The sequence below is a fragment of the Caenorhabditis elegans genome, chromosome IV (genome assembly GCF_000002985.6).
Source record: "Caenorhabditis elegans chromosome IV".
Taxonomy (NCBI): domain Eukaryota; kingdom Metazoa; phylum Nematoda; class Chromadorea; order Rhabditida; family Rhabditidae; genus Caenorhabditis; species Caenorhabditis elegans.
This window is the reverse complement of record NC_003282.8, coordinates 2390321-2413098: the sequence shown is the minus strand read 5'-3', so window position 1 is coordinate 2413098 and position 22778 is coordinate 2390321. Positions and strand designations below refer to the sequence as shown.

Sequence of the window (22778 nt, the reverse complement as noted above, 5' to 3'; positions counted from 1 at the left end):
TTAGGCAAAAACTGAGATTTTTTCGATTTTCAAAAAATCATATAAAATCTAGAAAATTTTTTTGAACTTTTTTATCATGATATTCGGCCATTGTGGTACCATAGGCGTGTTTTAAAGCAATTTCCCCACTGGCACTACTCCATCTTTAAAAAATCAGCAAATTGGGTCAGATTTTTAAAAAGTCATAAATAAAAAAAAATACTAACTAAAATGTTTTCGTTTGTTTAAAAATGCCACAAAGCAAAAACCACTCTCAAAATATATATATATGTATTTTCTTATCTCCCTGCGTCTCGTATTATCTTCGCAGCATCACAACACGTATCACTTATCACTTGTGTTGGTCATCATTCACTCTTCTCATGATGACAATCATATATGTTGCATCAGCGATCACTTTTGGGTTACATTGATCCATTTTTAGAAATCGTGTTGAAAATCAAACAATTTTTAATCTCATGACTATTTATAGGTTGTAAATTTATAAATGCGTTGATATTCTATTAACATGGTGCATCAAAGAACTTTTTTTTGAAATTGTTATATGTACGATTCTTGATAAACTTTGGCTAAACCATGGTGCATCCAACGTTTTTTTTATTTTTATTTTTTTTTATGTCCCAAAATAAACCCCGATAATAAATCGCAACTCACTCCTAACGAACCTCATTTTTTTCCAGACCAAAAAATGTCCGGAGGTCTTGGATTCGCGATTGATCGTGGTGGCACATTCACCGACGTCATAGTGTTCAAGCCGAATAGTGAGGTAGAGGTGCTGAAAGTGTTGTCAGTGGATCCTGCCAACTATACGGATGCCCCAACAGAAGCCATCAGGCAGGTGCTGGAACGAGAAGGCGGGAAGAAGATTCCACGTGGCGTTGCGCTGCCGACAGGTAGGCATGTAGGCATGTAGGCATCTAGGTACCTAGGCAGTTAGGCATTTACGTATCTAGGAATATAGGCATATAGGTACATAGGCACCTAGGCACGCCTAGGAAACTCTGCAATAATTCTAACTTTCAGATTCCATCTCATGGATCCGTATGGGTACCACTGTTGCAACCAATGCTCTACTCGAGCGAAAAGGTGAAAGAATCGGGCTTCTCATTACAAAAGGCTTCAAAGATTTATTATTCATCGGGAATCAAGCGCGCCCGAAAATCTTTGATTTCAATATCCAAATCCCTGAAGTTCTATACGAAGATGTCGTTGAAGTAGACGAACGTGTGCTCATTTTGGAGCAAACTAAGGAGTTATTGGATGAAAATGCACAAATCGAGACGACGATCAATGGATTGCAGATTGTTGTGGAGAAGAAGGTCGACGAGTTGGAGCTGAAGGAGAAGCTCGGCGAGTTGAAGGAAAAGGGAGTGAAAAGTGTGGCAATTTTGTTTTTGCATAGTTTTATGTGAGTTTTATGTGAGTTTTATGTAGACATGATGCATCGATATAATAATTTTAGCAAATAAATGTCTACTGCAAATTTATAGGATTAAAGGATTAAAGGACGATCAGTTCTTCAAGTGCTCTGCACTGCGGATCTGGGATTCAGGTACACTGCCTGATGGTGATCCCTCTGGGCTGTAATTTAAGCCACGTCCTAGCCGGGGACTGTGGCCGATAATCCAGTCGTGGATTGCTCCACTTCCCAATAGAGGCTGGGTGAACCTAGGGGGTGAGGCCGGACTTGAACTCGTGACCTCCAGACTGCTAGCGGCCACCACTACCGACTGAGCTATCTGTCCCCCTTTTTGAGAGTTTTTTGTAGACATGGTGCATCGATATAATAATTTTAGCAAATAAATGACTACTGCAAATTTATAGAAAAGCAAAAATGAAACAATTTGTGAATTGAAAACTTTTTGTTAAAACGAAATGACAAACACTTCATAGTGCATCGACCTAACTTTGCCAACTCATATCTCAATTTATATTAATGGTATCAAAAAATGTTCAACTACAAAAATATAGTAAAAAACACGGTTATTATTTTATCGAAGATATCAAAAAATGTTTTACTACAAACATATAGTGGAAAATACAATCTATATTTTGTTAGTTGACAAATTTTTGATTAAATTAAAGATACTTGAGATATGCTACCACAGACCTACCACAGTTGGTATGTCGATGCACCATGTTTAAAAATAATTCAAAAAACTTTCAGCTATCCCAACCACGAGAAGGAGGCAGGCGATATTGCTAAGAAGTTTGGTTTTGACTACGTCTCACTTTCTCATCAAGTAATGCCGATGATAAAAGTGGTGCCACGTGGATTCACAGTCTGTGCAGATGCTTATCTTACACCGAAGATTATGGAGTATCTAGATGGTTTTAAAGCAGGGTTTTCGGATATTTCAAGTGTTCGCGTCAACTTTATGCAATCAGATGGAGGACTTTGTGAAATGGATAAGTAAGTTTTATTCCGAGTTTTATATATCCAGTTATTTAATTTTAAAATTTAACAGGAAGTAGAAAATGCGCTCTAATGAGAGTTATTCAGAAAACTACTATAAAACGATTTTCGAATCAAAATTTTGATTTTAAAAGTTCAAAACAGGGGTGTGAAAATTTGATACTTTTTGATATTTTTTGGAGCACCAAAACTACTAATTTCACACCTGGTTTCTGAAAAAGTTCCGTATAGTGTATCTGCTTGAACATCTGAATTTTTTCAATTTTGGGCCATTTTACTAAATTTTTGGGGACAAAATCAATAGTTTTGGTCAAAATTGTATTGCCAAATTTTTGATGTGTGCGGCAAATCTACTTTTTTTCAAATTTGCCGCACACCCTGGTTCGAAAGAATATAATTATTGGAAAAAACTTATTTGAAAAGTAGCAAACGCGCTCTGATGAAACTGATGAGCTGGTGTTCTCAAACTTTTGTAATTTTGTCACTATTCAAGAGTTTTTCGAAATTTAAAACGCTCCTATTACACGATTTATGTAACTATCTACATACACTATACAATAACACTACAGCCCAGTCAATCCTAGGAACGTAAATGTGCTCCAATGATAATTCTCCTCAGTAGCTTTAAGAGGGTTTTTAAAACATTCCCTAATTATTAATTTTTCAAGCTTTATTTTTGAAGAGTCATATTTGTATTACATCCTAAGCTTTTCGGTTCCAAAACTACAAATTTTCAACTATTTAGGTTCCGTGGCTCTCGTGCGATTCTCAGTGGCCCTGCCGGTGGAGTCGTCGGTATTGCGAGCACGGCGTACAAGGCATCCGATAAGAAGCCTGTTATCGGATTCGACATGGGCGGCACCTCAACCGACGTGTGTAGATACTCTGGATACTTGGAGCATGTCATGGAGACTACCACAGCTGGCATCACAATTCAGGCGCCACAACTCGACATTCGTACGGTGGCCGCTGGTGGAGGTTCTAGGCTTTTCTTCCGCGATGGCCTATTGATTGTGGGCCCCGAGTCGGCGAGTGCTCATCCAGGACCGGTTTGTTATCGGAAGAATGGGTTAGTAGTAGATTTAAACTTCAATTTTGACTCCCCGGGGGGTTTAGGTACCTGACAGTGACGGATGCCAACTTGGTGCTCGGGAGGATCATTCCAGAATATTTTCCGAAGATTTTCGGGCCCAACGCTGACGAGGAACTAGATAAGGATGCATCTTACAAAGCGATGGCAGAAATAACGGAGAGAATCAATAGGTTCATGGAGAGTACCACGCATCAGAAGTTCTCAGTGGAGGAGGTTAGTGTTTTGAAACGGCTATAACTCTTTTGGAATGTAAGATAGGAAAAAGTTGTCAACTAACAAATTTATCAGCTTAAAATGTTCTACAATTTGTTAGTTGAAAACTTTTTGATATATTTATTAACTAAGAAGATATGCGCATTTGAAGAAACCAAGACTTTTAAAAGTTCGCACTCTTTAAAACAACTGTATCTCCGTGAATTTTATATTTATCAAAACATTGTCAACTAGAAAAATTGAAAGCAACAAATTTCCTACAACTTTTTAATTATAGACTTTTTGATAAATATATTCAGAAAAAAGATGTGATAGCTTAAAGTTTTAACAACAAAATTTTTTCTTTTTTTAGTTTTCGAGTTTTTTTTTTACATTTTCGAAGCTGAATCAGGGGTGAGTGGCAAACGATTTTTCCGGTAAATATCGGCAAACCGGAAAATTGAATAAAGATATGATGTAACTTTGAACTATGTTATGAAGTACATTGTGCTATTAATTTTGCTCTTTAAACTTAATAAGCCCCGTAACTTAGGTTATATTCAATCTGTTTCCTTGATTTTTAGACTCAAACGTCCGCAATTTTTTTATTTTTACTTTTTTCTTTTTTCCACACCCCTTCTCACTCTGCCTCCCCCCTCCAAACACTCTACTCAAATACACCTCTCTCCCAGGCCGACAGCTGTTGAACATTTGGCCGACTGGCTAACGCGCTCGTCTGCCGCGTAGACGCTCGCGAGTTCGATTCCCCGTGATTACAAACATTGCTGAAACCTGCCCACCCGAAAGCTTCGAGATTGGCGTGGGGGCCGATCGAGGAAAAGCTGACAACGGTGGGAACCATGATACAGATTATGAGAGATGAGGGATTGGATTTTTATTTTTGAAGTTTTTTTCTGGTTTTATGGTTTAGGTTATTAAAATTTCAGTGCAACCTATCGTATTAATTTTAAATTTTAATTGAACATTTTCCAGGTTGCCCTCGGCTTCCTCGCTGTGGCCAATGAGGAAATGTGCCGCCCAATCCGTACTCTAACCCAATCCCGTGGCTTCAACCCATCTGAGCATGTGCTCGCATGTTTCGGTGGAGCCGGTGGACAACACGCGTGTGCCGTCGCGAAAGTTCTGGGGATCAGCCAAGTTCGGATTCATAAGTACGCCTCGTTGCTTTCAGCTTATGGAATTGCGCTGGCGGATGTGGTAGATGAGAGTCAGACCCCGGCGCAGGTGGTTTATGAGGAAGGTGAGTTCAAACAAAAATTTAGGCTCGAGCCTAAGGCTAGGCCTAAGCCTAAGCCTTACCGAAAAATAATAAAGTTGGCAAACAAACAAATTTTTAAAAAATCTTGAGAGCCATTTGGAAAACACCTTAACCTCCATTACTCGGCGAATATTGATCGAATCAATCTGAGATTTCAGACCTCAGCTTCTTAGTTATATATACGTCTCACTGTAAAAATTCGCGTTAATCGGCCAACAGGAACCCCCTGAAAAATCAAAAAAACCGGAAAGTCCTAAGCCTAAATAGCGTCAGTAGCGAGCTAACGACACTGACGCCTAGCCTAAGCCTAAGCATATGCCTATGCATACGGCTAAGCCTAAGCCAAATCCTAAACTTAAGCCTAACCTCTTAAAAAGTTACAAGAAGGTTTTTCCTTGCGCTTGGAGCGCAAAAGAAAAGAAAAAGAGCTATTTAGACTTAGGGTGCCCAACTGGAATAAAACATTGGAAATCCTTATGACACACCGGCGGTATGGCGCGGCTTAAGCCTAAATAGCCACTTTTATCAAAATACATTTGAGCGAGGCGGTTGTAAACTATTCGTTCTTTAGCAAAAATAAAAAAAAACTTTATTTAAACTTAAAAATAAATATCATATGTTTTCACACCTGAGAATATCACGCCTTAATTTAGTAATCATTTTAGTTCATAAGTGTGAGAGAAAGAAAAATGGATTAATCATCGGAATTAGATATCATCAGAGTGATTACATTCATCAAAGGTCCCACTTTACTGGAGGGTTAATTTGGTTGATATAAAATTCCTATCTCATGTAAAGAAAGGTTCGAATTCTGTACCTATGAATGCTGCCGATATTTGAATTCCTGTCTCATGGGAAGAAGGCCTTTCTTGTGGGAAGAACGGAGTTATAAAAAAATATACGCAGGTACAGAATTTGAACTTTTCTTCCCATGAGATAGGAATTTGAATATTGGCATTCTATAACTTCACTAAGAAAAAAATCTCCAAAGGTTGATCGCAAATATGTAGAGATTGCTCGCATCCCTTCAAATATTACAAAATTTCCAAGTTTCTTAGAAATAATCTTCATTTAGATTACTGAAAAATATCCACAGATTACTTTTGAGTTGCCTGAGAAGTTATTGTAAAACGCAAGACGAGCTGTTGGTACAGAATTTGAACTTTTCTTCCCATGAGATAGAAATTTGAATAATGGCATTCTATAACTTTACTAAGAAAAAATATCGTCAAAGGTTGCTCGCTTCCCTCCAAATATTACGAAATCTCCAAGTTTCTCAGTAATCTATAGTTTTCATTTAGATTACTGAAAAATATACACAGATTACTTTTGAGTCTGAGAAGTTATTGTAAAACGCAAAGCGAGCTCAAATGTATTTTGATAAAAGTGGCTATTTAGGCTTAAGCCTCGCCATACCGCCGGTGTGTCATAAGGATTTCCAATATTTTATTCCAGTTGGGCATCCTAGTTTTTTTTTCGGGCCCTTAGGCTTAAGTGTGTCATAAGGATTTCCAATATTTTATTCCAGTTGGGCATCCTAGTATGTTTTTCGGGCCCTTAGGCTGGTTGGATTGGGATTTCCAATGTTTTATTCCAGTTGGGCACCCTAAGTCTAAATAGCTCTTTTTCTTTTCTTTTGCGCTCCAAGCGCAAGGAAAAACCTTCTTGTAACTTTTTAAGAGGGTTTCATATATTTTATTAAAATCGGGGCGAAGCCCTGATTTTAAATCCATATTGTTTTTTTTTGTCTTCCTCTATCCCTGCAAATAGGAAAGAGAATGTGTTCTTTCTGATGAAGTAAAAATCATCATAAAATCTTGAAAACTGAGAGCAGGAGGTAATATTTGAATATATTGGGTTGTAAATGTGTGTCTCCCTGTGGGTGGGGTGGCGATGTGTTGGCAGCCAACCCTTCAACGAAATGTATCTCCCGCCTGTATCTCCCTTCAAAGTGAGAATTGGGTTACAAAAATTTGAGGGAATATGAAAAAAGGTGTGAGGATTTCAAAAATATTATTGTTGAAACACCATACCAAACCACTTTTTCTGGGCAAGAAGCAGAAAATTAATTTTTTGAAAAATTTCAAACTGGCACAAAATTTTTTCAAAAACAAATTTTCACAAATTGTTGATGATTTCATTTTTTATCAATATTGTTCATTGAACACAGAAAAGAAAACAAAGATTCATCAAAAAATGAGTGAAAAATCGCAAAAATTCGAAAAAATCAGTGCTGAAAAACTCGATTTTTTGGCGGTGCTGAAAAAAATTTTCACTAAAATGTTTTTGAAACTTAGTTTTTCGGATTTAGCGTCAAATTGTGAATCTATATAAAAAACAAAATTGAAATTGATCTCAGATTGAGTGAATAATAAACGCTCAAAGTTGAAAAATGAACAACGCAAAAACGGCAGTAACTTGCTTCAAGGTCGGTTATCTCAGTGAGTTTTCACTCAATTTTCGAAATTTTTTTGCTCTATCGCTTTAGAAATATTTTTAATTTCATTTTTTTTTCTCAAAATCAAAATATCTCAAACGACCGCCATCCTACGAGAAGGGAAAAAAAAAGTTTTTGGAAAAAAAATCAAAAATTTTTTTTCTGCCTCGATTTTCAAAATGAAAAAATCACTTTTTCGGAATAATTTTTACTTTGAAATGTACCTACGTCCTTTTTTACAACAATTTCACCTTGGAACCAAAGATTTCTCAAAGACAACAGCGCACGAAGCGGTGGTTTGCGAAAAAACACGAAAAAAACACACCGAAGTGGGAGGGGGGAGGTCAAAATTGCGAATTTGACTTTGGAGCTATCTAAAAGAGCTCATAGCTGACGAATCTGGATGATTTGTATGTTTTTCGACGCATCTCGTCGAGTACTATAAACTGCTAAAAAATCTCGTAAAAATCGCAAAAACTCGAATTTTCCTGCAAAAAAAAGAGGCGAAAAATGAGAAAAAAAACGTGATTTTTGGAGGATACTCGAAAATACTCTTTATATCTCGGCTCAAAGAGCTCCAATCTTACTGAAATAAATCATACAGAGGTGGGGCAAGCTTCTTGAAGAGACAGCAAAAAACCGCATCAAAATCCATCCACCCACCGTCAAGTTACACGCGCGTTTTCAAAATGAACAAAAAACAGGGCATAAAAAAATTTAGACGCCCGCACCCGGACTCGAACTTTTGTCTAATTTGCAAGCTTAATATCTCGGCTCCTGTAAATCGAAATTGGCTCAAAATTCACAAGAAACCTTATCCTGCTACCGTCCTGCTGTCATTAAATTTTCGTGAGCTTAGACCGAAAACTGACAAAACGCCAAACTTTAAAATTTTAAAAAATAGTTGAGGGTCATTTTGAAAACACCTTAAGCTCCATAACTCGGCGAGTTTTGATGGAATCAATTTGAAATTTTACACGAAAGCTTCTTAGTGGCCTATACGTCTCTGTGTAAAATTTCGCTTTGATCGGCCAATGGGAACCCTTTGAAAAATGAAAAAAACGCTGTAATCCTAACCCTAAATAGCGAGCTAACGCTCCCCCACTGACGCCAAACCAAAACCTGAGCCCAAGCCTTAGCCTGAGAAGCCGAATTTAAAGTTCTACAATTTATCATCTTCTGAAATTTGAAATTTTCAGAAAACTTCCCAAAACTCTACTCCCAATTCATGGATCTCCGCTCAAAATCCCTGGCCGGACTTAAAACCCAAGGTTTCACAGAATCGCAAATCGAAACCAAATACTTTATGCACATGAGATACGAGAAAACCGACACGGCTATCATGATTAGCTGTGATATCGGAAAATCCGAAGATCTTGCGAGTTTTAGAGACGAATTCCGAACGACTTACCGCAGGGAGTTCGGATTTGTGCTCGAGGACCGTAATATTATCATCGATGACGTCAGAATTCGCACACGTGGAAAATCGGGGTGCCACGTGGAGAAGACCATCAAGCAGGCGGCTGAAGATCAGAGACAAGCGGTTCTGAAGTCTGTGTCATCGGTTTACTTTGAAAATTTGAAGTTTGTGGAGACGGGGGTCTACTTGCTGGAGGAAATGCTTGCCGGGCAGATTATCAATGGTCCAGCTTTGCTTATCGATAAGAATAGTACTATAGTGATAGAGCCGTCAAGTACGGTAACGATTACCGAGCACGGAAATGTAGAACTTCAGATTGGAAATGATGTGGAGAAGGATTTGACAACGGAGGTTGGTGGAAAAATACATTTTTAATTTATAATTTTGAATTTTGAATTTTGAATTTCTCAGCGGCATCAAATGCGCTCTTTTGACAAGATAGCTAGAAAGGTGAATTTCAGTTCAAAAATTGATGTGTGTTCAAATGTCGGGCCTAGATTTAGACGTAGGCTTAGGATTAGGCATATTCTTAGGGTTAGGCTTAGGCTTAGGTTTAAGCTTTTGCTAAGGCTTAGCTTCAGGCGTATTCTTGGGCTTAGGATTAGACGTAGGCTTAAGCTTAGGCTTCGGATTAGGCTTGGGCTTAGGCTTAAGCTTAGGCTTAGGATTAGGCTTGGGCTTAGGCTTAGTCTTAAGCTTAAGCTTAGGCTTAGGATTAGGCTTGGTTGGGCTTAGGCTTAGGCTTATCCTTGGGCTCAGGATTAGGCGTAGGTTTAAGCTGAAGCTTTGGCTTAGGATTAGGCTTCGGATTAGGCTTAGGCAGAGGCTTAGGCTCAGGTTTAGGCTTAGGCTTAGGCTTAGATGTTAGAAAAAATAAGAAAACCCTGCTGAAGACCACATTTTTAACTCAAAAGTTCAAATTTCGGACCGGCCATTCAGAAAAATTGAGAAAAATGCAAAAATCCAGGTTTTCGCATTCTGTAAATGCGCTCGGAACATCGGGAACGTCGTATTACCTCGCTAATTTTAGATTTTCAGTTGAAAGTTTAAATTTCACGCCGCCGATCGCGTTTTGCTAGATCAAAAACAAAAAATTTTGCAATTTTCAGGTAGACCCCATCCGATTGGCGATTTTCAGCAACCGCTTCATGTCGATCGCTGAACAAATGGGACGGATTCTTCAGAGAACCGCAATTTCCACAAACATCAAGGTTTGACCAGTAAATTCATTGAAAAGCTATGGGATCCATGAAATATCCGGAATTTAGTATCTATAAAACTGATGAGATCTATGGAATCCGTTGTGCATATGGAAATTGAATCTACAGGTTTTCTGGTTTTCTGGGTTTTCGTAACAATATATATGTAGCTGTCAATATTTATGAACCATGGATGTCATGGAAATCTATGGCATCCATGGTACCTATGGATCTTATGGGTACCATATTTTTGTCCTTTCAGGAACGCCTCGACTTCTCGTGTGCCCTGTTCAATCCGGAAGGTGGCCTCATCGCAAACGCTCCACACATTCCAGTCCATCTCGGCGGGATGCAGTATACTGTGAAATTTCAAATCGATCATCGCGGAATCGAGAATATCAAGGAAGGAGATGTCTACTTGGCTAATCATCCGACAGCCGGTGGATGTCATCTACCGGATTTTACAGTTATCACGCCGGTCTTCTTTAAGGGACACAAGACTCCTGTCTTTTTCGTGGCGAATCGAGGCCATCATGCGGATATTGGGGGTCTGGTGCCGGGGAGCATGCCACCAAATGCACATCATATAGATCAGGTAAGGGCCGGAACTGAAGGTTCCTAGGAGGGCCTGGAGGATCCTGATAGGGCTTGGAAGGATCGGAAGAATACGTTTAGGATCCTAGAGATCACAGCAGGAGTCTAGGCGGAGTTGAAAGTTCAGAGAAGGAGCTGAAGAAGCCTAGTAGGAATTGAAAAAAACTTAGATAGACATGAAGGATCATAAATGTTATGAAAGGATTTCAGTAAGGCCTAGTGGATTAGAAAACAAGTTGGAAGATCCTGGAGTGAATGAAAGGATTTCCATGAAATTGGACGGAATCTAGGTAAATACTGAAAGATCCTAGTATGAATTGAAAGATTCTATTAGAGCTTTGAAGGATCGGAAGACGAAATGAAATATCCTAGGCAAAGCGAAAAGATCCTAGAAGACGCTGAAGGAACCTAGTTAAAAGTGGAAGGATCTTTAATGTAAATTAGAGGATTCCTGTGAGATTTGAGGGAACCTAGCTTGATATTATAGGGTCCTAATAGAAATTGGATCCCACTAGGAGTGTGGAGTTTCATGTGAAAATTTTAGAATCTAACCTAGATTTTGCTAAAAATTTATAAATTTCCAGGAAGGAGCTTCATTCATCTCCTTCAAACTAGTGGATGAAGGAGTTTTCCAAGAGCAGCGCCTAATCGATGCTCTTAAAGCCCCTGGAAAAGTGCCCGGATGCTCGGCGGCCAGAAATATCAGTGACAATATTGCCGACTTGAATGCACAGATCGCTGCCAATCGGAAGGTAATTTTTTGGTAATCTACCATTGCTCTACTTTGGCAGCTTATATCTCGGTTGTCTTTGATGTTATCAAAAAAATTTCAACTAACAAAATATTTAATATTTCTTTTTGCATAAGTTTGCATTTGATCACTTCTTGATAGCTTCAAATCTGGCAGAGATATAAACTGTCAAAGTTTGGACGACATGATGCTGACGATCAACTTCAAAAGCCTTTATCTCGACCAGCTTAGGTATAACCAAGAAATAGTCGAATAGCTAAAAAAGTTTTTAGATGTTTTCTGTACTTTTGTAGATCAATTTTTTTTTGATTACATCATGTGAAATTTTCCAGGGAATCCAACTAGTTACAAGTCTCATCGAGGAATACTCCCTTGACGTTGTGCACGCGTACATGCAACATATCCAAAACACTGCTGAGCTTTGTGTCAGGGAAATGCTCAAAAAAGTTGGACGGAAGGTTCTGGAGAAAACCGGCAAAAGTCAGCTATCTGGGGAAGACTTTATGGATGATGGAACAGTGATCAAGCTGACTGTAGATATCGATTCAGAGGAGGGTACTGCGATTTTCGACTTCACGGGTACTGGTCCAGAGTCGTATAGCTCTTGTAATGCTCCGAGAGCAGTCACCATGTCGGCGGTCACTTATTGTTTGAGATGTCTTGTCGAGAAGGATATCCCGCTGAATAACGGATGCTTGGCGCCGATTCAGATAAAGATCCCCGAGGGAACACTGCTGTCGCCGTCGGAAACTGCCCCGGTTGTAGCTGGAAATGTGCTGACTAGCCAGAGACTTTGTGATGTCATTTTTAAGGTGGGAAATTTGATTATCGATTTTTAGGAGACATAAAAATTATTGAAAATTATCGATTTTTAATATTCCCAAAAAATTATCGAATTTATCTTTTTTTGAAAGTTTTTGCCGGTAATTATCGATTTCTGTGGAGTTTGTATCGGATTTTTTTTTTTTGGAATTCTATTGTCGATTTTTCGGAACTATTATAATTTTTTTAAACTCAACAATTTTTCAACAAAAAATCAACAATTTTTAAAAATAAATTCGAAACAATTTCGAAAAAAATTATCGATTTCTTCCAAAATTCTAAACTAAAATTATCGATTTATCTAGACATTTGACATTGTCGCCGCCAGTCAAGGATGCATGAACAACTTGGTGTTCGGCGACGAGACTTGCGGTTACTACGAGACGATTGCCGGCGGTGCCGGCGCCGGCAACGGGTTCCACGGACGAAGTGGAGTGCATACGCACATGACGAACACAAGAATCACGGATCCTGAGATTTTGGAGAACAGGTTCCCGGTGATACTTCGGGAATGGAAATTGAGAGATGGATCCGGTGGAAGTGGAAAATGGGAGGGCGGTGATGGAGTTGTGAGGCAGTTGGAGTTTACGAGAAAGCTCACATTGAGTCTGCTGACTGAGAGACGGTAAGTGCGCTCCATTGAAACGAAAAACACTTGATTATGAAGATTTTCAAGCTAAAAATTAAAAATTCAAATTTTGCGCCGACCGCTTGTTACTAGTGCGCTCCATTGAGAAATTAGCTGATTTTATGATTTTTTACGACGATCATTTCAGAAGAACTTTGAACGTTTTTGAGCAGGCAATTCAAGTTTCGCCGACTGCACGTTGTATGTGTGCTCCAATAAGAAACCCATAGATTTGGATGATCTTTGAGCTTAAAATTTGAAGTTCGCATCGAGCGCGTGTTGCTATCGCGCTCTACTGATTGATTTGTTGGTTTTTCAGCGCATTCCAACCGTATGGGCTTCACGGCGGTCAGCCCGGACAACGAGGTCTGAATTTGCTGAAACGAGGTGGAAGAGCTGTAAATATTGGGTCGAAAGCGAGTTTTGAAATTCAAAAAGGGGTGAGTTTAGCGGGAAAATCGATATTTTACTGGAAACTTGAAAAATCGATAGTTTTTGCAATTTTTTTCCGAAAAACTCCAAAGTAAATTCCCAATTTTACTCCTGAAATAACGTTCAATAAATCGATAATTAATTCCAAAAAAAAAAAACCAAATTCGATTTTTGACGAATTGTTTTGAAAAAATCGATAATTTTTCAAATTTTCAGGATATTTTATGCATCGAAACTCCGGGTGGCGGTGGTTACGGAGCTCCTGAGAACTCATAATTATTGATTTTTTATACAATTTTCTTTTTTTTTTTTGTAAAAAATTTAAATTTAAATAAACGTTAAAATCTAAGTATTTGTTTTTTCCTTCATTTCTTTTCCTTTATTCTAAAAAATCGATAATTCCAATCATTTCTCAATGGATAGCGATGTGGAATTGAAAAATGTGCACTTTAATCCGTCGGAATCGGTGAGTTTTAAAGTTCTATCGATTTTTCTCAATGGAGCGCCGTTGCGGTGTTACGGAAACTCGAAATTTTTGTCAATTATCCAGGTAACATTCGACGCGGAACCACGAAAACAAGAAATTCCAATCGAAATTCAAAACAATGAATCAATGGATCTTCTGGTGAAATTTAAATCCACACGGTCCGGGATTTTCAACACATTGCCCACTTTTGCAATTGTTAAAGCCGGAAATTCGATGAAATTTGAGCTAATTTGCGAGGGTATCGATAGGGAAAAAGTTAGCAGAGACAGGTGGGAGAGAAAATCAATAATTTTGAACAAAAAAATCGATAATTTTCCAGATTCTCAATCATAGTTTCCGGCATCAAACCAACGGTACTCGCCGCCAAACAAATTTGGAAAAATTACAAGAATCGCGAGGAACTATTGATTGGAAAAATACACAAAAAGATGATTTTCATCAAATTTTCAGGAATCAATGAGACCGATTGGTGGAATAAGAGTATCTTCGGTGAACCGGAGACTAAGGTAACAAATTCGCGGTCAAAAATTGAAAAAAAAAATCCCATTTTTCCATCTTATACCTGAAGACTTATACTGCCTAAGTTGAAGCCTACCCTAGCCAGCCCCTAGGCAGCCCTAGCCAGCCCCTAGGCAGCCAGCCCCTAGGCAGCCCTAGCCAGCCCCCTAGGCAGCCCTAGCCAGCCCCCTAGGCAGACCTACCCTACCATAGGCAGCCCTAGCCTACCCTTGGCAGACCTAGCCTACCCTAGGCAGCCCTAGCCTACCCTAGGCAGCCCTAGCCTACCCTAAGCAGCCCTAGCCTACCCTAGGCAGCCCTAGCCAGCCCCTAGGCAGCCCTAGCCAGCCCCTAGGCAGCCCTAGGCAGCCCTAGCCAGCCCTAGCCAGCCCCTAGCCTACCCTATGCAGCCCTAGCCTACCCTAGGCAGACTTAGCCTACCCTAGGCAGACTTAGCCTACCCTAGGCAGACTTAGCCTACCCTAGGCAGCCCTAGCTTACCCTAGGCAGACTTAGCCTACCCTAGGCAGACTTAGCCTACCCTAGGCAGACTTAGCCTACCCTAGGCAGCCCTAGCCTATCCTAGGCAGACCTAGCCTATCCTAGGCAGACCTAGCCCGCAAGCCCCGAAGCTCGAGTTGGGTTAGAGAACATTCGAACGTGCGGTTTTACCCGGCTCCCTCAAACTTAGCGAGGGTCGAAGACATGCGGCACCCAACAACGACCGCCCAAAATTCACCGATAGCCCAGGAAGCACCCGAAGGCTTGAGGGAGAGAGTTAGTTGGCCCTCCGCCAGGCCAGAGATTCGCTTTCGCAGGACCCTGACAGACCCAAAAATTCACCGATAACCCAGGAAGCACCCGAAGGCTTGAGGGAGAGAGTTAGTTGGCCCTCCGCCAGGCCAGAGATTCGCTTTCGCAGGACCCTGACAGACCCAAAAATTCACCGATAACCCAGGAAGCACCCGAAGGCTTGAGGGAGAGAGTTAGTTGGCCCTCCGCCAGGCCAGAGATTCGCTTTCGCAGGACCCTGACAGACCCAAAAATTCACCGATAACCCAGGAAGCACCCGAAGGCTTGAGGGAGAGAGTTAGTTGGCCCTCCGCCAGGCCAGAGATTCGCTTTCGCAGGACCCTGACAGACCCAAAAATTCACCGATAACCCAGGAAGCACCCGAAGGCTTGAGGGAGAGAGTTAGTTGGCCCTCCGCCAGGCCAGAGATTCGCTTTCGCAGGACCCTGACAGACCCAAAAATTCACCGATAACCCAGGAAGCACCCGAAGGCTTGAGGGAGAGAGTTAGTTGGCCCTCCGCCAGGCCAGAGATTCGCTTTCGCAGGACCCTGACAGACCCAAAAATTCACCGATAACCCAGGAAGCACCCGAAGGCTTAAGGGAGAGAGTTAGCTGGCCCTCCGTCAGGCCAGAGATTTGCTTTCGCAGGTCCCTGGCAGATCCCAAAAATTCACCGATAACCCAGGAAGCACCCGAAGGCTTGAGGGAGAGAGTTAGTTGGCCCTCCGCCAGGCCAGAGATTCGCTTTCGCAGGACCCTGACAGATAGTGGGACAACAATATGAAGGGAGGTCATCTTCTGGATATACGGACAACTCACGGGTTCCGCTAGTTGCAGTGGAAAGAATGCAGGTTACTGGGAACACCTATCGATCGTAGAAGAGACGAGCGAGGACGATATGCACGTCATCGCCTCCCCCGTCATGACGGGAAAGGCGAACCGCAAACGGGAAAACGGTGTATATATCGATCGAGCTTTTTTTTCCAAAATAGGGAATTTCTCTATTTTAATTCATTTCAGTGGATGGGGTAAAACATATGGAACCTATAATAGAGCACCCAGACATAAAACAAGTGGCGAATTGAGCCATCGTTGCCGAAAAAACTATTCGCCGACAGAGCCGGAAATGGCAAAAAAATGCCAGAGTGTTCATGAATATTGTCCAGAAGCCTTGAGAAATCCAGAGAGAAAACTGCAATTTTTAGATCTAGAATTTTATTTTCAATTTTTTGTAGTTTCCCAAGCCTAACCGATTTTAATAAAATATAAGAAACCCTCTTAAAAAGTCTACAAGAAGGTTTTTCCTTGCGCTTGGAGCGCAAAAGAAAAGAAAAAGGGTTATTTAGACTTAGGAACAAACCCAATTTGAATAAATCATAGGAAATCCCCAATCCGACAAGCCTAAGGGCCCGAATCCTAGTATGTTTTTCGGGCCCTTAGGCTTGTCGGATTGGGGGGATTTCCTATGATTTATTCAAATTGGGTTTGTTCCTAACAAGGGAAGTATTTCAACTTAATCCCGGTTTGGTTGTCGAGTTGGTTGTCGAGAGCTCACGCTCGTCACTGACACCAAGCCTAAGCCCTAAGCCTGACTCAGCCTAAGCCCAAGCCTAAACCTACGCCTGGTCAAAATTTTCAAAATTTTCACTAAAAGTATTTATTTTCTACCAAAAAATCGATAATTTCCAGATCCCAACATTCGTAATCCAGCCACAACAATCCGATGACCCACTTTCGGAAGATATGAAAACTACGCTAATCGCTGGAAAATACACGTGTCTGCTTGTTCCATTGGAATAAATATTGATTTATTGATTTTTATCGTAAAAAATCGATAATTTAACACGTTCACGTAAAACAAACAGATCGTTAAAACGAGGAGGAGATCGATATTATAAAATACATGACAAAAAACAGGAAAAAATTATGTTATCGATTTTGTACTCCTCTCGGGCAAGTGGATTATCGATTTTTTTTTTGCAATTTTTCACGGGAGAAATGCGAAAAAATCAATAAAATCATCCGCTATCCTTATCGTCGCTAACATTTCCATCATCATCATCCTCTTTCTGGGTACGTAAATCGTCGGATCGTTCAGTGAAAAACGGCGACGGCGACGGGATTTTATCGAGCAAATTTTCGTCGTCTTCGTCGCCGGCGACCCGAATCTGCGAGAATTGCAGTTTGCCGGTTTCCAGGAATTCTGAAATGATTGGAAAATTATTGATTTTTACGATGCTCCGATATATTCCGCACATGGGAATTATCGATTTTTGACGAAAATTCGCGCGAATTAGCTATGGAGCGCATTTTCCCCTGAAAATCGATCGAATTGTTCCGCAGGAGAATTTTTGTCAATGGAGCGCATTTGGGACACGAGGCCGCCGGCGCGGGAAATTTGAAATTTTGCAAAATCGGCGAAATCCCATGAAAATTTCGAATTTTTCAGTTAAAAAACCAAAATTTCAGGTGTTCTCGGCGCGAAATTTGAATTTTTGAGTTAAATAGTGAAGTTTTGGTAAAATTCTGTGATTTCGGGTAAAATTATCAATGGAGCGCACAGGAACATGCAAAAATTGCATTTTTGTCGCTTTTCCAGAGAGAAATCCGTAAATTTCTCACCCATATCGGGTCCGACAACGATCGGCACGTCATAGGGTACAATTTCACGCCAAAAATGTGTATTCCACTCCATTTCGCTGTCGGCCATCGATAAATCGTCGTCGAGAAATCGGCCAATTTCAATGCAAGCCGGCGCGATTTTTGTGTGCTCAATGTGCATTCGGTGCAAATTTTTGAGCTTCAGGATGCCACGTGTTCCCAGATCCACGTAGCGAAGAGCCACGTTGGCGTTCGGCAAAAAATCGATAATCTCGCAACGGAGCCATTGAGCCGACGATTTTTGGCGATTTTTGATGGTTGCCATCACGTAGGTTCGGCCGGTTTGGAGGGCGAATTTTCTGGAAAAAATTTAAATAGAAAAATCGGTTTTTCGCTGGTGAAAATGCGCTCTATTGAGAAAAACTTCAAAAAATCGATTTTTGGCGGAAAATTCAATTTTTTCGCTGTTGAAAATGCGCTCTATTGAGAAAAACTTCAAAAAATCGATTTTTGGCGGAAAATTCAATTTTTTCGCTGTTGAAAATGCGCTCTATTGAGAAAAACTTCAAAAAATCGATTTTTGGCGAAAAATTCAAATTTTTCGCTGGTGAAAATGCGCTCTATTGAGAAAAACTTCAAAACATCGATTTTTTGCGGAAAATTCAAATTTTTCGCTGGTGTAATCGCGCTCTGTTGAGAAAAACTTCAAAAAATCGATTTTTGGCGAAAAATTCAATTTTTTCGCTGTTGAAAATGCGCTCTATTGAGAAAAACTTCAAAAAATCGATTTTTGGCGAAAAATTCAAATTTTTCGCTGGTGAAAATGCGCTCTATTGAGAAAAACTTCAAAACATCGATTTTTTGCGGAAAATTCAAATTTTTCGCTGGTGTAATCGCGCTCTGTTGAGAAAAACTTCAAAAAATCGATTTTTGGCGAAAAATTCAATTTTTTCGCTGTTGAAAATGCGCTCTATTGAGAAAAACTTCAAAAAATCGATTTTTGGCGAAAAATTCAAATTTTTCGCTGGTGAAAATGCGCTCTATTGAGAAAAACTTCAAAACATCGATTTTTTGCGGAAAATTCAAATTTTTCGCTGTTGAAAATGCGCTCTATTGAGAAAAAAGCAAAAACATCGATTTTTAGCGGAAAATTCAATTTTTCACTGTTGAAAGTGCGCTCTATTGAGAAAAACTTTAAAAAATCGATTTTTGGCGAAAATTCAAATTTTTCGCTGTAGAAAATGCGCTCTATTGAGAAAAACTTTAAAAAATCGATTTTTGGTAGAAAATTCAATTTTTTCGCTGTTGAAAATGCGCTCTATTGGGAAAAAAGCAAAAACATCGATTTTTGACGAAAAATCAAATTTTTCGCTGTAGAAAATGCGCTCTATTGAGAACAACTTTAAAAAATCGATTTTTGGTGGAAAATTCAATTTTTTCGCTGTTGAAAGTGCGCTCTATTGAGAAAAACTTTAAAAAATCGATTTTTGGTGGAAAATTCAATTTTTTCGCTGTTGAAAGTGCGCTCTATTGAGAAAAACTTTTAAAAATCGATTTTTGGTGGAAAATTCAAATTTCTCGCTGTTGAAAGTGCGCTCTATTGAGAAAAACTTCAAAACATCGATTTTTGGCGGAAAATTCAATCTTTCGCCGTTAAAAATGCGCTCCATCGATAAAACAGCGCCAAGTTCAAATTTTCGGCGAACTTATCGATTTTTTAGCATAATTTTTCAGGTTTTAATCGATTTCCGCATATTTTTCACATTTTTCACTGAAAATTCGAAATTTTCTAACATTTCTTCCATCTCTAGCGGCCGCTGATTCTTGAGGTTCGAGTAGAAATCGTCGATTTTTTGCTGATTTTCCGAGTTTTTTACGAGCTGCTCGAAAATCCAATGTTCATTATCTGAAAAAATTCGAATTGTGCTCAGTACGATGCTCCGCTATCCCTTTTCTCATTGGAGCGCGCTTGCACAACATGCGGTCGGCGGGAAATTTCAAATTTCTGGGTCAATTTTCGCCATTTTACTCAATTTTTCGCTTTATTTCGCGAGTTTAAGCAGAATTTCGAGCAAAATTGTTCAATTTCCACCGTACCAGACATCTTTTCCGGTGCCAAAATCGGTGTAACGTGCATTTCCCAGGGTGATACGGTGCAACTCGGCTCGAGCATCGCCCAAAAGCTTCCATCGGCTCTTCGGAATTGCTCGAGTGCCGTGTCATTCCATTCTGCCACGTGGCACTGCAGTATATCCCAGTCGGCGTCGTCTTCACGGTAATCGGCAGGCGGCTCGTGAGCCCAGTCGGCTGGGAGGTCCCGGCGGAACTCTTCGAGAAGAATCACGTCGAGGTGGTCTTGCTCTTTGTCGAGCTCCTCGAGCTTGGGATTGACTGGAAAAAAATTTTCAAAAAAAAAAAAAATGTTTTTATTTTTTTTTTTTTAACCAAAATTTTTCAAAATTAATTTTTTTCTGAAAATTCATATTTCGACTGATTGTGTCTCACTGAGAGCTTCAATTTGAATATAATCATGACCTTTTTTGCTAAATCTTTAAAAAAGTTGGGTCCCGCCACGAAAACCTCAGGGGTACTGTAGTTTTCGCGGTGGGACCCGATTTTTTGTTCAAATTCTAGCAAAATTGGTCATTATTATACTTAAATTGAAGCTAGAAATGTAGTGAATTTGATTTTTACAAAAATTTTTGAATTTTTTATTCCTTTTTTGACATTTTCTATGAAAAACTAATCCAAATTTCGATTTTTTTTTAGATAATGTTTGAGAAAAATTAGTTTTTTATGACATTTTAAACACATTCCATGTTTTAAACCAAAAAAATAGCGGAAAAACCAAAAATTTCGGGGTTTCGTGGCGAGACCCAAATTTTTCGGAAATTTTTCATTTTTTTAAAACAAAACTATGAAATTCAAATTCAGCTGTTTGAATGCTTCCATTTAAGTATAATCATGACCAGATTCCATTGATTTTGAAAATTTTCCGGGTCCCACCACGAAAAACTACAGTAACCCCGGGGATTTTCGTGGTGGGACCCAATTACTCGTAACCCATAGTCATGATTATACTTAAATCAAAGCTCTCGGCGTGCTGAATTCGAATGTTATATAAACTTTGTTCGGGTTTTTCGGGTTTTTGAAATTTTCGCGAAATTTTTTTTTTCCAAAAATTCAAAAATTATACCCATAAAATTAGTGGGAAATTGAGAGACCATAACATTTTGCATAGAAACCGCGCAAATCTCCTCGATCGCCACTTTTTTATCGATTTCTGTTCCATTTGGCAATCCGTACAGGTTCACGAGAAGAGACGGGCGGTCCGAGCGAAAATCCACGTCACACTGGTTGGCGGTAATTTGAAATTTTGCAAATTTAGAGACAATATTTCGAAATTCGGTGCACTGGGTGTCTGTCCATGAGTCCTGAAAAAATCGATAATTTTTGAAAAATCAATAATTTTCAAAAAATCGATTTTTTTTTTGTAAATTGTTTAAAAACATTTTTGGCGGGCAATTCAAATTCAGATTGCGTGTTGCAAGTGCGCTCCAATGAAAAATCTCCGTTTATTGTTGGATTTTTTCGTATTTTTCAGGTCAATTTTAGCTGAAAAATAGCATTTTTAGGTTAAAAAACCATCAAAAACCCCAATTTCCTCTCAAAAATTCAAATGTCCGGTTTTTCTCAATGGAGCGCACTTTCAATATTTCGTTTGAAAATTTGAATTTTCAGATGGAAATCTCTATTTTATAGTTTTCCAGTCAATTTTTTACGATTTTCATCAGGAAAAATGCACATTTTTGCCATGGAGCGCATTTGCAACGGCGGGAAATTTGAATTTCTCACGGGGTTCTGGTCTTCTTCCTCGAATTTTTCGCGCTCCATTGACAATCGCCTGCCGGACAACGCGTGGGAAAGCCGTGTACTCCACACGGACAAACGCATTAGTTTTATAACTAAAATCGAACCGCGACGCGACACGCAACGCGCCGTAAATCTACCCCATATATGGCCGAGCCAAAATGGCCTAGTTCGGCAATAACTCTTCCATTTCAATAATTTATGAGGTAAGCCAGCCAGAAATCCGTGGATTTTCATCAGGAAAAATGCACACATTTTTGCTCTATAGAGCGCATTTACAACATGCGATCGGCGGGAAATTTGAATTTCTGGGTTAAAAAGTGCTAAAAATCAGACCGAAAGGTGCACCAAACGTCCCAAAGTGCAATGCATCGCCTGCCATGGGTGAAATTTGAGATTTTCATCAATTTGAAACAGACATTTCCACGAAACATTAGCAGTGACCGCAGAATCGATGAAAAAAATCCGGGCGGCCTCGATAAGCTCCAAATTTTTCAAAATTAAACATCGAGCGAATACACGTGGCCGGAGCGGAGCCATCGCCATGTTTCCCGCCGAAAAATCGATAATTCGAGTTGTTAGGCGGTACGGTTCGCGAATCAATAATTGATCATCGGTGACATGATCGACGGGACGGCAGAAAAATGAAGATGGTGATTCGATTCGGAGCAGCTCGACGACTGCCGAGCTTTTTAGAGCTATTCGTCGAATCTCTGGATCTGGAAATTCCGGGTGATACGTTTCGTAGGGCTCCTCCGAGAGCATCTGAAAATCCGATTTTTTGATGGAAAATTTCTTGCATGGGAAATTTGAATTTTTCTTCTTTTTTTAAACACTTTGTTACTTAAAAATCACTAAAAATCAATTAAAATTCAAGTTTCTCGCCGACCGCATGCCTCAAACGCGCTCTAATGAGAAAAACTTTGTAAATTAATTTTTTTTTCATTTTTCACAAATTTTGTAACTAGACAATCATATATTTTAACAGAATCCCGTGTTTTTCAACTAATTATCACTAGAGCGCATTTGCAGCACCTGGTCTTGAGGTGAAAATTTAATTTTTGGTGTTTTTCGCTGGCGAAAATCGATTTTAATCGTTTAATATTAATTATAATCGCTGAAAATGGTATGAAATATGGCGTTTTATCGAAAAATGCTGTTCTTAATGTTAAAAATCAGAAAATCGCGCTAAAATAATTGTTCAGTGGAGCGCAGTTGCCCCAACAGCTGTGTAGTTCTCTTGGACGAGCAGAATCATATTAAAA

The 22778-nt window shown here is 39.6% G+C and overlaps 3 protein-coding genes and 6 non-coding genes across 12 annotated transcripts; 6 read left to right on the top strand and 3 right to left on the bottom strand.

The window, feature by feature from the left end:
* Window positions 1-678: 678 nt before the first annotated feature.
* Y38F2AR.12 lies at window positions 679-13615 on the top strand (the record flags this gene model as incomplete). Of its 3 annotated transcripts, NM_001083256.4 has the most annotated exons (14): window positions 679-893; window positions 1024-1408; window positions 2168-2413; window positions 3162-3485; window positions 3533-3722; window positions 4695-4962; window positions 8617-9188; window positions 9947-10048; window positions 10299-10631; window positions 11215-11382; window positions 11714-12193; window positions 12509-12828; window positions 13151-13271; window positions 13480-13615. In NM_001083256.4, 14 exons carry the CDS (start codon window positions 689-691, stop codon window positions 13537-13539), a joined length of 3774 nt encoding a protein of 1257 aa, NP_001076725.2. The 3 variants fall into 3 exon arrangements, with proteins under 3 accessions (NP_001076725.2, NP_001379804.1, NP_001294530.1); NM_001392265.1 differs by lacking the exons at window positions 679-893; window positions 1024-1408 and having other exon boundaries at window positions 2156-2413; window positions 9947-10631; window positions 13480-13562; NM_001307601.3 differs by lacking the exons at window positions 679-893; window positions 1024-1408; window positions 2168-2413 and having other exon boundaries at window positions 3268-3485; window positions 13480-13539.
* On the top strand, window positions 4464-4591 carry Y38F2AR.14. The gene has a single exon (NR_002668.1). It is a non-coding gene; the product is annotated as a small nucleolar RNA Y38F2AR.14 (small nucleolar RNA).
* On the bottom strand, window positions 9488-9626 carry Y38F2AR.20. Its single transcript, NR_052978.1, has one exon. It is a non-coding gene; the product is annotated as an Unclassified non-coding RNA Y38F2AR.20 (non-coding RNA).
* On the top strand, window positions 9497-9636 carry Y38F2AR.21. Its single transcript, NR_052977.1, has one exon. It is a non-coding gene; the product is annotated as an Unclassified non-coding RNA Y38F2AR.21 (non-coding RNA).
* Window positions 13579-16858, top strand: Y38F2AR.10 (Major sperm protein). Its single transcript, NM_067799.4, has 4 exons — window positions 13579-13729; window positions 13814-14019; window positions 14070-14256; window positions 16732-16858. The coding sequence occupies exons 1-4, from the start codon at window positions 13679-13681 to the stop codon at window positions 16840-16842; spliced, it is 555 nt and encodes a 184-aa protein (NP_500200.1). The 5' UTR covers window positions 13579-13678; the 3' UTR covers window positions 16843-16858.
* On the bottom strand, window positions 14338-14447 carry mir-4930. The gene has a single exon (NR_052976.2). It is a non-coding gene; the product is annotated as a pre-microRNA mir-4930 (primary transcript).
* eri-5 lies at window positions 16836-22278 on the bottom strand (the record flags this gene model as incomplete). Of its 2 annotated transcripts, NM_067798.6 has the most annotated exons (6): window positions 16836-17245; window positions 17665-18002; window positions 19438-19549; window positions 19741-20034; window positions 20840-21077; window positions 21850-22278. In NM_067798.6, 6 exons carry the CDS (start codon window positions 22276-22278, stop codon window positions 17061-17063), a joined length of 1596 nt encoding a protein of 531 aa, NP_500199.2. The 2 variants fall into 2 exon arrangements, with proteins under 2 accessions (NP_500199.2, NP_001368292.1); NM_001380092.1 differs by lacking the exons at window positions 19438-19549; window positions 19741-20034; window positions 20840-21077; window positions 21850-22278 and having other exon boundaries at window positions 17061-17245; window positions 17665-17968.
* On the top strand, window positions 18353-18415 carry Y38F2AR.18. Its single transcript, NR_052975.1, has one exon. It is a non-coding gene; the product is annotated as an Unclassified non-coding RNA Y38F2AR.18 (non-coding RNA).
* On the top strand, window positions 18563-18625 carry Y38F2AR.19. Its single transcript, NR_052974.1, has one exon. It is a non-coding gene; the product is annotated as an Unclassified non-coding RNA Y38F2AR.19 (non-coding RNA).
* Window positions 22279-22778: the final 500 nt, after the last annotated feature.